Source organism: Podarcis melisellensis (assembly GCF_964234715.1).
Source record: "Podarcis melisellensis genome assembly, chromosome: 9".
NCBI classification, from domain to species: domain Eukaryota; kingdom Metazoa; phylum Chordata; class Lepidosauria; order Squamata; family Lacertidae; genus Podarcis; species Podarcis melisellensis.
In genome coordinates, this window is record NC_138541.1 from 43,276,033 (window position 1) to 43,288,989 (window position 12,957).

The 12,957-nt window shown below is 46.7% G+C and overlaps 1 protein-coding gene across 1 annotated transcript in view; it reads left to right on the forward strand.

The window, feature by feature from the left end:
- The first annotated feature begins 7,113 nt into the window (after positions 1–7,113).
- The window catches only part of KLHL2 (kelch like family member 2), a 36,799-nt gene continuing 30,955 nt past the window's right edge, over positions 7,114–12,957 (forward strand). Inside the window, exon 1 of the mRNA XM_081926071.1 lies at positions 7,114–7,451. Coding sequence (XP_081782197.1) covers positions 7,423–7,451 — 29 coding nt within the window. The 5' untranslated portion in view covers positions 7,114–7,422. The remainder of the gene's footprint in view (positions 7,452–12,957) is intronic.

Consider the following 12,957-nt stretch of genomic DNA (forward strand, 5'->3'; position numbering starts at 1 on the left):
CCCGCCACGCTATTGGACGGATGTTTCCCTCGCTCCGCGGTCTCTTTTTCCCTTCGAAGCTCCGCCTCCCTGTCTGGGTTGCCGGAGAAGCGAAGAGAGAGGCGTGGCATGAGGGGGAAGGCGTGGCCAAAGTGTGCAGAGCTCTGGCGGCTTGGCAGCGGCTCTGTAGGGACGTCAGCCCGACCTGCAGATTGGATTTGAGACTTTTATTTAATTTTTATTTTTTTGCATGCGAAGTGCATGGCGCTAAAGAAGCAATGGTTATTTAAATGAGGGTTCCTCCTGATTACTCAGCAGGGAGATGAGAACAGCCGCGTTCACACGCCGCACGTTTAAAGTGCTATGGTACCGCATTGAACGCTCACCACTTCTCGCAAAGCATTCTGGGAGTTGTAGTTTGTTAAGCGTGGTGAGTCCTGCTAACCTAGCAGTTAGAAAGCACATGAAAGTGCAAGTACAGTGGTACCTCGGGTTACATACGCTTCAGGTTACAGACTCCGCTAACCCAGAAATAGTACCTCAGGTTAAGAACTTTGCTTCAGGATGAGAACAGAAATCGTGCTTCGGCGGTAGCAGGAGGCCCCATTAGCTAAAGTGGCGCTTCAGGTTAAGAACGGACCTCTGGAACGAATTAAGTACTTAACCCGAGGTAGATAAATAGGTACCGCTCCAGCAGGAAGGTAAACGACGCTTCCGTGCACTGCTCTGGTTTCGCCAGAAGCAGCTTAGTCATGCTGGCCACATGACTCAGAAAAACTGTGGACAAACGTCAGCTCCCTCAACCAGTAAAGCGAGATGAGCGCCACAACCCCAGAGTCATTCGTGACTGGACTTAACTGTCAGGGGTCCTTTATAGGAGTCCTTTATAGTCCTTTATGATTGGGAGCCCAAAGAGGAGGTGGCAAGGCAGGTCAGAAGTTGCAGGACCACACACAAACCTCAGGTGAGCAGGATAGGTTTCAGTGTATCTGAAGAAGTGTGCATGCACACAAAAGCTTATACCCAGAACAAACTTAGTTGGTCTCTAAGGAGCTACTGGACAATTTTTTAAATTTATTTCAGGTGAGCAGCTTGCTCTGATAAAGGTTGGGAGTAGACCGAGGCCTTTTAAGCCTCTTGTCAACAGCTTACCTCCTCCACACTTCAGCCATTCACAAGAACTTCAGTCTTAAAGAGCCAACTCCTGCCCTGAAGACAGGGCAGCAGACAGGGCTTGCAACCCACTCTGGGACTGGGAATGATGAAGGGAGACCTAGAAACATATTAAATAAAGTAAGATAAATAGCGGTTGACAGGAAGGCTCTTGGCAATGTAGCCAGAACCACTGATAATGCATGCCAACCATTCTTAAGTAGTACTTTACAATTGCTGCTTTTCAATTTAATTCTTTATTGGTAAAATTCTGCTCAAAAACTGAGAAAGTTGAGACTGTTGTTCAAATAAAGAAAGGTGCCTTTCCCCATATACTGTAAATCTAATCCTCTGCATAGCATGAAACCCACTCTGTCAGTTTCTGAGGAAGATCACTGTGCTGATAACAAGGAACACTCCTATTCATGCTGATCTCTAAAATAAATAAATCTGCATCTTTCCAATTTACTGCAGGTTATATTCGAGAAGTCACTTGACATGCAGCTGAAGTAAGTTCGACAGAGTCTGATGGAGCTTGTTCCCTAGTGGGAGAGTTTAGGACTGCAGCCTTAAAACCATCCCCCCCCCCCCATTGAAACTGACTGTTCCGTATTATTTAATTGATTTGAGAAATATATTCACAGATGTCTCATTTTGTTCACTTTAATTTTTAAAAGAAAACAAAAGTGGGGGTCATGTGTATTTTGATAGTTATCTACAAGGGAGGGGATCATGCCAGTGAAAAAGAGATTAAAATGGAATGCTTCTTGTCAGAATGAGCACTGTGATCCACTGACCACGAGATGGCACTATATTGTGCATGCACACACACGAATTTAATCCATATAGGAACTTTCCCTGGACCCTGAGATCAGCCTTTTCTGCAATGGCTCCCCATTTATGGAATGCTCTCCTCAGGGAAGTTTAGTTGGCAACTTCATTATGCACCTTTAGCTGCCAGGCAAAAAAAGGGTCCATTTCAGCCGGGCCTTTGGCTGATTAACATCTTACACCCCATTTATATGTGTTTGTGGGAGGGGGTGGGAAAGGTTATTGGTTTGCTTGGGTTTTTTATCATGCATTTTACATTTTAATATTGTATTTTTATGTTGTGAAGAGCCCTCAGATCTACGGATGAAGGGGGTGGATTTAATTAAATAAATAGTTTGTAAATGCTGTATATAAAATTAATTTAGCCATAAATACAAAATCTGACGAGATGAGCGCCGCAACCCCAGAGTCGGTCACAACTGGACCTAATGGTCAGGGGTCCCTTTACCTTAGAGCTTGCCGTATGAAACATAACATAGGGAAAATATAAGTGAAGGGCAGGCAAGGAGACAGGTTTATGTTTTCCTTTGGAAATTAATATATTATACCCACAATCAGTTGAGGAAAGGATCCAGTATAAATGCATGTTACATGATAACCTTGCCTAGCGTCAACTGCTGTTTATAAATACTTATAGGATAGGGTATCAAAAGCCTGACACACATGAAAATTATGTATCCCTTTCCTTCTGGAGGATTGTACACCAAAGGTTAAGGAACTTTGTTTACAATTATTTGGATGCTGTGTTATATCTTATGGGTGAAATCCAGACTAAGTCAGTTGCACTTAGTTCCCATTGAAATCAATAGAATTTACTGTAAGTCATAAACTAATTTGTCACATTAGTTAAAAGAGGACTCCTCTACCCACTTACCTAGGAGTAAGCCCCATTGAACTTAATGAAACTTACTTCCAAGAGCACATGCACAGGATTGCACTGTTAAGTCCGAGATCTTCATTGGAGGTCCCACTCTCTGTCCTTTCCCCTGGTGGGATGAAGTGGGTGGGCTTCTCATTGGTGGAGCTGCAGCATGTGAAATACCCTAACTCAACTGGCTTTCTCACTCCTGTCTGTTGGACAGATTAATACCACCACCACCCAACAGAATTTTTAGTGTATGACTCTGTTACTCTTCTAGATTATACAGCTTAATTGGTTATTATTTTATAATCTTATTATTTTAACAGTATTGCATTTCTTATTGGAGTAAGCCGCTACAGAGTGCTCTATGAACTAAAGAGTGGTGCATATGCCTACTGTCAACTTAGTTATTATTTATTTATTTAAAAAAGCACAACCCAGTTAACTAGTGGACAAAGTATTGTGATTCATACACCTGAATGTTACCTGTGAGGTTGCAATCCTAAACATAATTTACTTGCAAATAAGTCCCACTGAACTCAGTGGGAGTTACTTCTAAAACTACATGTTAAGGATTTCCCACAAGGCACAGAAAGAAAAAGCAAATATTCTCACTGGTACAATATTTGTATAAAGTTAAAAGGACATTAACAATTTAGTAGTTAAAGCACGGAGTCTTGTGGCATCTGATCTGATTTTCATAGTCTTTACTATCAAATGTATTATGGCTTCTGCCTTCATAGACAAAGACACATGACATATGATCCTAAGTTAGCGGGTAAAAGGTAAAGGTACCCCTGACCATTAGGTCCAGTCACGGACGACTCTAGGGTTGCGCACTCATCTCACTCTATAGGCCAAGACAGCTTCAGGTTAAGAAATTTGCTTCAGGATGAGAACAAAAATCGTGCTCCGGCGGCGCGGCGGCAGCAGGAGGTCCCATTAGCTAAAGTGGTGCTTCAGGTTAAGAACAGTTTCAGGTTAAAAACGGACCTCCGGAACGAATTAAGTACTTAACCCGAGGTACCACTGTAACTGTGTGTCTTGTAACATTAAGACATTCTCGTACTGGGTTCTGAATATTTCCATTTCTGATGTCAGATTTCTGTCTACTTAAGATTGTCTGGTTTGCCCAATGCAGTCTGCAGAAGGGTGTTGCTGACAGATGATACCATATTGGAAGACAACCAGGCGAATGAACCTTTGCTATTGTGATACTATATTTGGCCCTGTAATAGTGTCGCCTAAGAATTTACAGCAATGATGAAGAGGTGGACACTGATATGGGATTACTATCATAATCCTTCTTGCCTAACTACATAGATACAGACTCAGACTAGTAAAAAATTGGGGTAACTGCTCATGAGCCTGATTCCACTAACTTGCTGACCCAGGCCATGCATGGAGATAGCTGCCTCCGGAATGGATCCCGTCCGCAACCGGAGGTACCACTGTATTAGCAACTGTTTAAAACAAGTTGCAATCGAGGAAATAAGTGGGAATCTTTCTCTGTATGTAAAGTTGTTGGCAGCCATGTCTTGAAAGAACAGGGGTCACAAGTCTGGGCAGTGTGTATGGAGGTCCTGGGCTGCCTAGATGACAAGACCGCCACTCTTGTCCTCACTGATGTGGTTCAAAGGAACGCAGAGCAGTACGTTTGGCACCAGTTTGGCTGCAGGAGTTGCCAGAAGGAGGCGTACAAGGTGCAATCCAACCATCTTAGGGACTCCCCTCTCTCTATTTATAGATGGCCTTGCAATGTGATGTAAGGTAAAGGGACCCCTGACCATTAGGTCCAGTCGTGGCCGACTCTGGGGTTGCGGCGCTCATCTCGCTTTACTGGCCGAGGGAGCCGGCGTACAGCTTCCGGGTCATGTGGTCAGCATGACTAAGCCGCTTCTGGCGAACCAGAGCAGTGCACGGAAACGGCGTTTACCTTCCCACCGGAGCAGTACCTATTTATCTACTTGCACTTTGACGTGCTTTTGAACTGCTAGGTTGGCAGGAGCAGGGACCGAGCAACAGGAGCTCACCCCGTTGCGGGGATTCGAACCGCCGACCTTCTGATCAGCAAGTCCTAGGCTCTGTGGTTTGACCCACAGTCTCTCTCTATATAGATGGCCTTGTAATCTGTGCTTGTTGAGGCTGTTGGGAGTTGTGGTTCAGCAACATCTGAAGTGCCAGAGGTTCCCCACATTGGCCTTATCCCTTACCAAGTTTATTATTGCAGTCCAAGGTTCATATCTGTATTCTGCCATGACACATCATCAAGCTACTATTGCAATTGAACCTACCTGAGGTGGTTAAAAATACAAAGGGAAATTCCATTTGTACTCTCCTGATTTTATTTATTTATGCGACATGCATGCAGAAGGGCAGGTCCCTGCTCTAAAGAGCTTGCCATATGAAATATAACACAGGGAAAACATAAATGAAGGGCAGGCAAGGAGACAGATGAGGATAACATGGATGTGTTATTTCCACCATCAAGTCCACGCCTGACCACCAAGTTGCCCTGTTTGTTTGGAGAAGGGCCCTATAGCTTAGTGGCAGAGCATCTGTCTTGAAACACATGGCAGGACAGTCTCAAAGAAAGATTGCCAAGCCAATCTTCCTCGCATATTCACCCTCCAGTGACGTCTATGCTGGTGTGCTCATGTCCACAGAAAGGAAGATGGCAGGATCCCCAGGGATGTGCTCTAGGAGTTGGCTTCAAGCACCAGGCTCACTGGCAGACCAACTCTGTCTTACACAGATGTCTGCAAACATGACACAAAGGCTGGCAACATCAAGCCTGTCGTGTGGTAATCCCCTATAGAAAACTGTAGGGCCTGGAGACAGACAGTCAGGTCGTGCATCCATAGCAGTGACCAGAGGAAGAATGACCGCTGAGAGGAGAGCAAAGAAACCTTCATCTGCCCCAGCTGCAACAAAACATCTCTCCCCCTTATTGGTCTCTACAGCCACAGCAGGCACTGTAACTCTCCAACGGTTACAGGCACACTCTTCCATTGTCTCCTGAGACAAACAGATGTGAACAGCCAACAAGAGCATCTGTCTTGCATGAACACGGTCCCTGCTCAATCCCCAGCATCTCATGGTAGGACTGGGAGAGAATCCTGTCTGGCCCCTTGGAAGATGCTGCCGCGCAATGTAGACAGTACTGAGCTAGACGGACCATTGGTCTTACTCGCTATGAGGCAGCTTCCTGCGCTCCTAGCTTTCCTGAACCAGCATTTGGTTCAGCTTTGATCAACGCTGACTCTTTAGCTGTCATTCCTGCATTGCAGGGGGTAGGACTAGCTAACCCTTTTGGGTCCCTTTCCATCTCTATAATTCTCTGATTGTACAAGGCCCCGGGTGGCGTTGTGGGTTAAACCACAGAGCCTAGGATTTGACGATCAGAAGGTCGGCGGTTCGAATCCCCATGACAGGGTGAGCTCCCGTTGCTCGGTCCCTGCTCCTGCCAACCTAGCAGTTCGAAAGCACTTCAAAGTGCAAGTAGATAAATAGGTACCGCTCCGGCGGGAAGATAAATGGTGTTTCCGTGCGCTGCTCTGGTTCGCCAGAAGCGGCTTAGTGATGCTGGCCACATGACCCAGAAGCTGTATGCCGGCTCCCTCAGCCAATAAAGCAAGATGAGCGCCACAACCCCAGAGTCATCCGTGACTGGACCTAACAGTCAGGGGTCCTTTTACCTTTTCCTTACAGGGCCCACCAACGTGATTCAAAGCTGGACAAGGCTATTCATGGCTTCATCTAAACCTTGCAGCATAAGGAAAAGGGGGTTGGAGAGATACCACACCCCACAGCCTCCTATTTATCCAAACGGGAGGAGCATAGGAGGCAACTCCTAGGGTTCGTGGTCCCTTTGCCACCCCCAATAAAATACTGAAGGGCCCAAGGCCCCCCCCCCGTTGATGGGCATTGCCCTTCAGATGAGGGGGTGCGCCGCGTCTTGTGATCGATTATGCAAGGCGGGGCTTATTTCCCTCCCCCAGCCTAATATTTTATTGAAGTTCGCGCCCCTGGAGAGGAGAGAGTCGCCTTCCACTGCAAGATCCCCCCAGCCTCGCCTTTCCCCTCGCTGCCTGGCTCCCACCCCAGCGCCAGCTGCCGCCATCGCGAGCTGCGCCCGCGCCGCGCCTCCAGGACCGCGCAGGGAGGGGAGGAGAGCGCGTAGGAGCCATTCCCTTCTCTCCCCGCCACCCCGCACCAAGTCGCGCGCTGACGTCGCGTCACCCCCCCGCCCCCAATCCTCCCCCTCCTGTTAGGATAGTCGGGCTAGGACCCCGGAAGTGCCGGCTTGGCGGAATCTGGGGAGAAAGCGTGGACAGCCAAGGGGGCGGCGGCAGGCGCAGGAGCTGCAACCCCGTCTGCACTTCGGTGCAGGGCAGCGCCGGAGGAGGAGGACGACGAGGCGGCGGAGGCGCTGCTGCTGCTGCCGCCGTGGGTGGGGGCGCCGCGCTCGCCTCGCCTGCCTCCCTCTGGGCGACCTGCCGGGGGTGTCCCAGCGCTCGCGGCTGGAATGGTGCTGGCGCCGGCGCGCGGTGCCCGCGTTCCCCGGAGAGAGCAGCCCGAGCGGAGGAGCCGCCGCGATGGAGATGCTGCTTCTGCAGCCGTTGGGGTGAGCGGCGCCGGCGGGGCTGGGCGCGCATGGGGGTCCGGGGGGGGGGAAGGCGCTGGGCTGGGCCGCGCGTAATAACGATGCGAGGGATCCTGGAGAGGGCATCCACCACCACCTCGACAGAGTGTACTTTGGACCAGGCCTCGGCCCCGCCGCCGGTTGGGAATGCCCAAGGTCCGCTTTTTGGAACGAACGGAGCAGTTATTTCGGAGCACGGGCAGAGTTTGTTTCCTGTTCCCCAGAGGCCAGCCCGCAGGCGCCCCAGAGCAAAGGAAGTGGGGTTGGTATAGACGGGTCGCCTTTGGGGCGATGCTCTCGGGCGTGGAAGGGATGCTCCCTGGTCCCACACCTTTGGGGGCTGGCCGAGTGTCTGGAAACAGAAATGCACTCTGGACGTGCTCAGAAGCAGTGCCCGTAGAATCTGTAAGTTCCAGGCCAAAACACTTTCTGGAACTGGACCCTGGCCTTAATGTAAGTATGGGCTGCTTTGAGGTAGCCTGTAGTCTAATTTTGTGGAACACTTCCATTCATTCTAAGTGAAAGGGAGCAGCTTTCAGGCAGGCGTTTTCTTGTTTGTCTGCCCTTCACACTTACCAGTCTGTATGTGCTCTTTTTAAATCCTAATGTGGGCTGGGGGCAAGCTAGCAAGAGAAAACCACTTTATCCTTGTTTGTTCTTTTGTTTGAATTAGTAATAATTTTCTATTGAATAGTAGCATGTTTGGCGCTTGCAGTGTGTTGGGTAACGTACAGGAATGGTGGTTTCTGCCTGTAAGGGCTATAGTTTTGTTCTGCACAATCACTTTAATTCTTTAGCTTGAAATAACTATTCTGTCCCCTGCCCCTCTGGTTTTTGTTCACTACTTCTAACACCCATGTATTGAAAGATTAGGGAAATGCACCCTAATATGTTTCAACTGCTGCTTTGAAAGAGGTCCTGATAGCATTGTGAGTTTGCAATTTAAGTCAGTGCCCCTCCCAGTGAGGTGCTAGAAGTGAAGACCTGTTGCCCATAGCTAAAAGACTCAGCAGGCAGGTTACAGCATCCTCAAAGGCTCTTCTACTGATGCATGCCCCTGCTGTCAGATGTTAGATGACAGTAAGCAGAGTAAGGGCTTTCTTTGTGATGGTGCCTTCGCTCTGGAATGCTCTCACCTGGTGCCTTGTTCGAGCTTTATGTGTCAAAACCTTATTATCCCAGGCTTCAAACAATTACTGATGCTGCTTTCTGAAACTTTGTGATTGTTGCTGTCCTAACATAGAAATATACTGAGCTAGACCATCCAGTCTGGCCATCTCAGAAATGCATATATACTGATGGGCAACAGTTTTCAGGATTTCAGACCCAACCTGGAGTCTTCATTATGTAGAGCATCTACTGTACTGACCTCCTTCAAAGAAAAGTTAACTCGACCCAGAGCCAGCAAGGGTCTGTGAGTGGCTATATTTATTTCCTTGTTTTTATTTTTGGGGGTGGCATATTAATGTTCATTATTGCATTAACTGGATCTTCCTGCTTTGTAAATAGATTATAAAATAAATGCCATATTTCCCACTTGTCTGCCACTTTTCACGTAGGTTTTTGGCCTAGCCTGAGTTACAGAAGAGTAAGGTTTTTGGGGGCAGTGGAAATCTCAATAACACGGGGGGGGGTGACAGTTTGGAGAGGAGGGGGAGCTGGGAATGAAGCAGACAAGGCCGCTCATTTGCTCCTGCATGATTTGGAGGGAATGGAGAACACAGGAGAAGAGACTATGGGTTGGATCCAGGTGAAGTTAGTTGCACTTAAGCTGCCTAATTTCAGTGATAGCCAAATATGACTAATTTGTTCCATTCCATCGATTTCAGTAGGACCTCAGTTCAACTAACTTCACCTGCATCCTGCTATATGTATGAATAAATAACCAGCTCAAATTGTTCAAGAATTACACATCCAAATAATGGATGTAAAGTGCTTCAGGTAATGATCGGTATCAGCAAAAAAAAAAATTGCCATAGGTTAGAGGGTTGTGTGATCCCCAAAGATTTTAAGGAGTTTTGTTAAGGTTCCTCCAAAGTCCTCTTTCTTGAAGCTAGGAAGGTGAAATGTATTGGAACAAGTTTAAGAATCCTCTGAAGCAATTAATCCAAGGGGAAGCGAGCCTGTTGTTTGTCACTTTAGATTGAAGAAGCTCTTCTGGGACAGACAGTTTTGTGCATCATGATGAGGTGCATATTAAGACCAGTGGTTCATCAGGTCCAGGTTTGGGGAGCCGTTGGCTCTCCAGTTGTTGCTGAACTGCAGTGCACATTATCCTCGGCCTCTAGGCATGCATGCTAGGTCTGATGGGAGTTGTAGTTCGGCAATACCTGGAGGGCCAAAGGTCCTTCACACCTTATCTAGAATAACACCCTGTTTTCCATAGTGGCCTGCCAGCTACCTCTTAGTGGGTAGGCTTCTAAGAAGGATATTCAAAGATTTCTGAGGTCAGTGGAGCTACAAAAAGACATATTGCTACCCATATACAGTGGTACCTCAGGTTAAGTACTTAATTCGTTCCGGAGGTCCGTACTTAACCTGAAACTGTTCTTAACCTGAAGCACCACTTTAGCTAATGGGACCTCCTGCTGCTGCCACGCCGCTGGAGCACGATTTCTATTCTCATCCTGAAGCAAAGTTCTTAACCTGAAGCACTAGTTCTGGGTTAGCGGAGTCTGTAACCTGAAGTGTATGTAACCTGAAGCGTATGTAACCCGAGGTACCACTGTATATGTGTTGTAAGGAATGTGAAAGCAGATGCACGTGCCATGTCCCCAAACTAGGAGTTAAGTGTCTGTCTTCTAGTCTAAATGGCAACAGATCCCTTCCGTTTCCTGCACGGCAGACTGAACATCTTGGCGGGAAGTGGGGAGTATCCCGCTGGCTGTTGTCTTATAATCAACCATGCAAGCAACACTGATAAATGTTAAGTTGTTTATCAGGCTTGATTCTTGGAATAGTGGATGGAATGAGGTAGAGGTGGGTGCCAATTGTATGTTACCACCTCTTTATAATGAGTTGTTGGACTGTTTTTTTGAGAATAGGATGCAACACAGTGTAATCCCCGTGTATTAAAAGATAAGCCCTACTGGAAAGGGGGGGGGGGGAAACTGGCAAAGAAAATTAGCTGGGGCTCATGTTCTTTGGTATCTCATAAAGTTTGACTCCTGGCCTTTTGTCATACAAACAGAGCCACTAAGTAGTTAAGAGCAGGGGCACTTCCTTGATTCTTAAAATGGTTTATTGAAGCAGAGGGGGGGTCCATATATACACAAGCTAACTACCTGTAACTTTTCTTTGAGAGTTTCACAGCAATGGGGATTTTCTGGAAACCTTTTCTGTCCTAAATTTTCTGTCCTAAATTAGCTAAGATCTACCGTATTTTTCGCACCATAGGACGCACTTTTTCCCCTCCAAAAATGAAGGGGAAATGTGTGTGCATCCTATGGTGCGAATGCAGGCTTTCGCTGAAGCCTGGAGAGTGAGAGGGGTCGGTGCGCACCGACCCCTCACGCTCTCCAAGCTTCGCACACCTCTCCGCAAGCAGCGGGAGCCCAGAGAGTTGCCTGCATGCTGAAGCCTGCGTGCGCTGAGCTCAGCGCGCCCAGGCTTCGCGGACCTCTCCGCAAGCAGCGGGAGTGCTCCCACGGCTTGCAGAGAGCTGCCTGTTTGGGGGCTGGGGTCGGGGGAAGCTCGAGCTTCCCCCCTTTATTTCCCCCCAAAAAAACTGGGTGCGCCCTATGGTCCGGTGCGCCCTATGGTGCGAAAAATACGGTACTTCAGCATGTTGAAGTTATATTCAGTTAGCAAAGCTATTTTAAAAAAATAACCATGTCATTGTTGGTTTTATGTGCAGTTTGAAGTATTTAATTTTCCACTCAGTAGCCAGAATTATTTGAAATGAAGTGCTTTGTTCAGGAAAACAAGGCACACTTCATGTTGTTTACATGCTATATTCAAACATGTTAAAAACTTTACGTGGAAATTTGTATTTTGATACTTCTGAAATGTTTTTACTTTAAAATATTTTTAAGATATGACAGCTCAGTAGCACACACTTTGTTTACATTACAGTGGAACCTCTAGTTACGAACTTAATGTGTTCCGGAGGGCCGTTCTTAACATGAAACTTTTTTTAACTAGAGGCATGCTTTCGCTAATGGGACCTCTTGCTGCTGCTGTGCCGCTGGCACACGATTTCAGTTCTCATCTGGGGGCAAAGTTCTCAACTTGAGGTACCGGTAACTCTTCCAGGTTAGCGGAGTTTGTAACCTGAAGCGTTTGTAACATGAGGTGTTTGTAATTCGAGGTACCACTGTATTAACTTTTATTGTTAAAAGCTAAATACAGTATATTAATTTGCATTAGAATATAATTTTAGCATGCTTGAAGAACCATATATCAACAAGGGGCAGTGTCACAAGGCATACTAACTAATGTGTGTAGATGTAGATTTAGGTCTCTTAGCAAATAAAGATGGTTGCTGGGACCTTACCCACACTGTGCTAGCATCTTTCATTTCATTTATTAGACTTATTAGTCGCTTGCTGCTCGAAGGTCTTCTATGTGCTCGATCTTGTCCTCGATCTTGTCCATTGCACCTCCTTGCAGTTTGTTGAAGAACTGTTGAACTTTCAGAAGTTGGGCTGCACTGGGAGGACCTGTAGCTGGAAGCGCTGGTTGGGCAAGCAGTGGTACTTGCTGGATTGATCCACTGTAAAAGTTCTTAAAGTCGATGGGTTCTCTTCCAGAACTGGCACTAAGCTAAAAGAAGTAATAGAAGAGTAGTCATAGAATTGGAAGGGACCCTGAGGATCATCTATTATTATTTATTGAATTTATATACTGCCCTATGCTCATAGGTCTCAGGGCAGTTCTAGTCATTGCAATGCAGGAATACGCAGCTGCCCCATATGGGAATCAAACCTGCAACCTTGGCATTATCAGCACCACACACTAACCAACTGAGCTATCCAGACAGACAAGCCTCAAAAAGGACAGGAAGAGAAAAGGATATTGAGCAACTGCAAAAATAAAATACCATGCATGTTCCCTTAATGTAATGGACTTGGTGATATATAGAGGCAATTTCCGTAGCATGAGAGACTTTAGGTAACTAGAGGTGCAATGACTAGAAAACAATGTCTTAAACAAGTTAATAAGAATGATGGTTTGAGCTGATCTATTTTCTTTGAAAGGCCAAGTTTGTCTTCCCCTTGATCTCTTTGGTGCTTGGATACAGACATTTGACGAGAAGGCTCTGCATTCACTGATTGATTGACTCACTTTGTCGCAGACATTCACTGTGACCTTTAGGACTGATTTGTTGGAAGGACAATCTGGTCCTGATGCATTAGCACGGTACCTAGTGGCTCAAACTTGTGGAATAAGCCCTGTGCTTGCCTCTCTACTCTGACCTTTGGAGCAATTGCTAATATGTGATGACTTGGGTTACAGAGCAGCTCTATTTGAACATAATGAGATATTG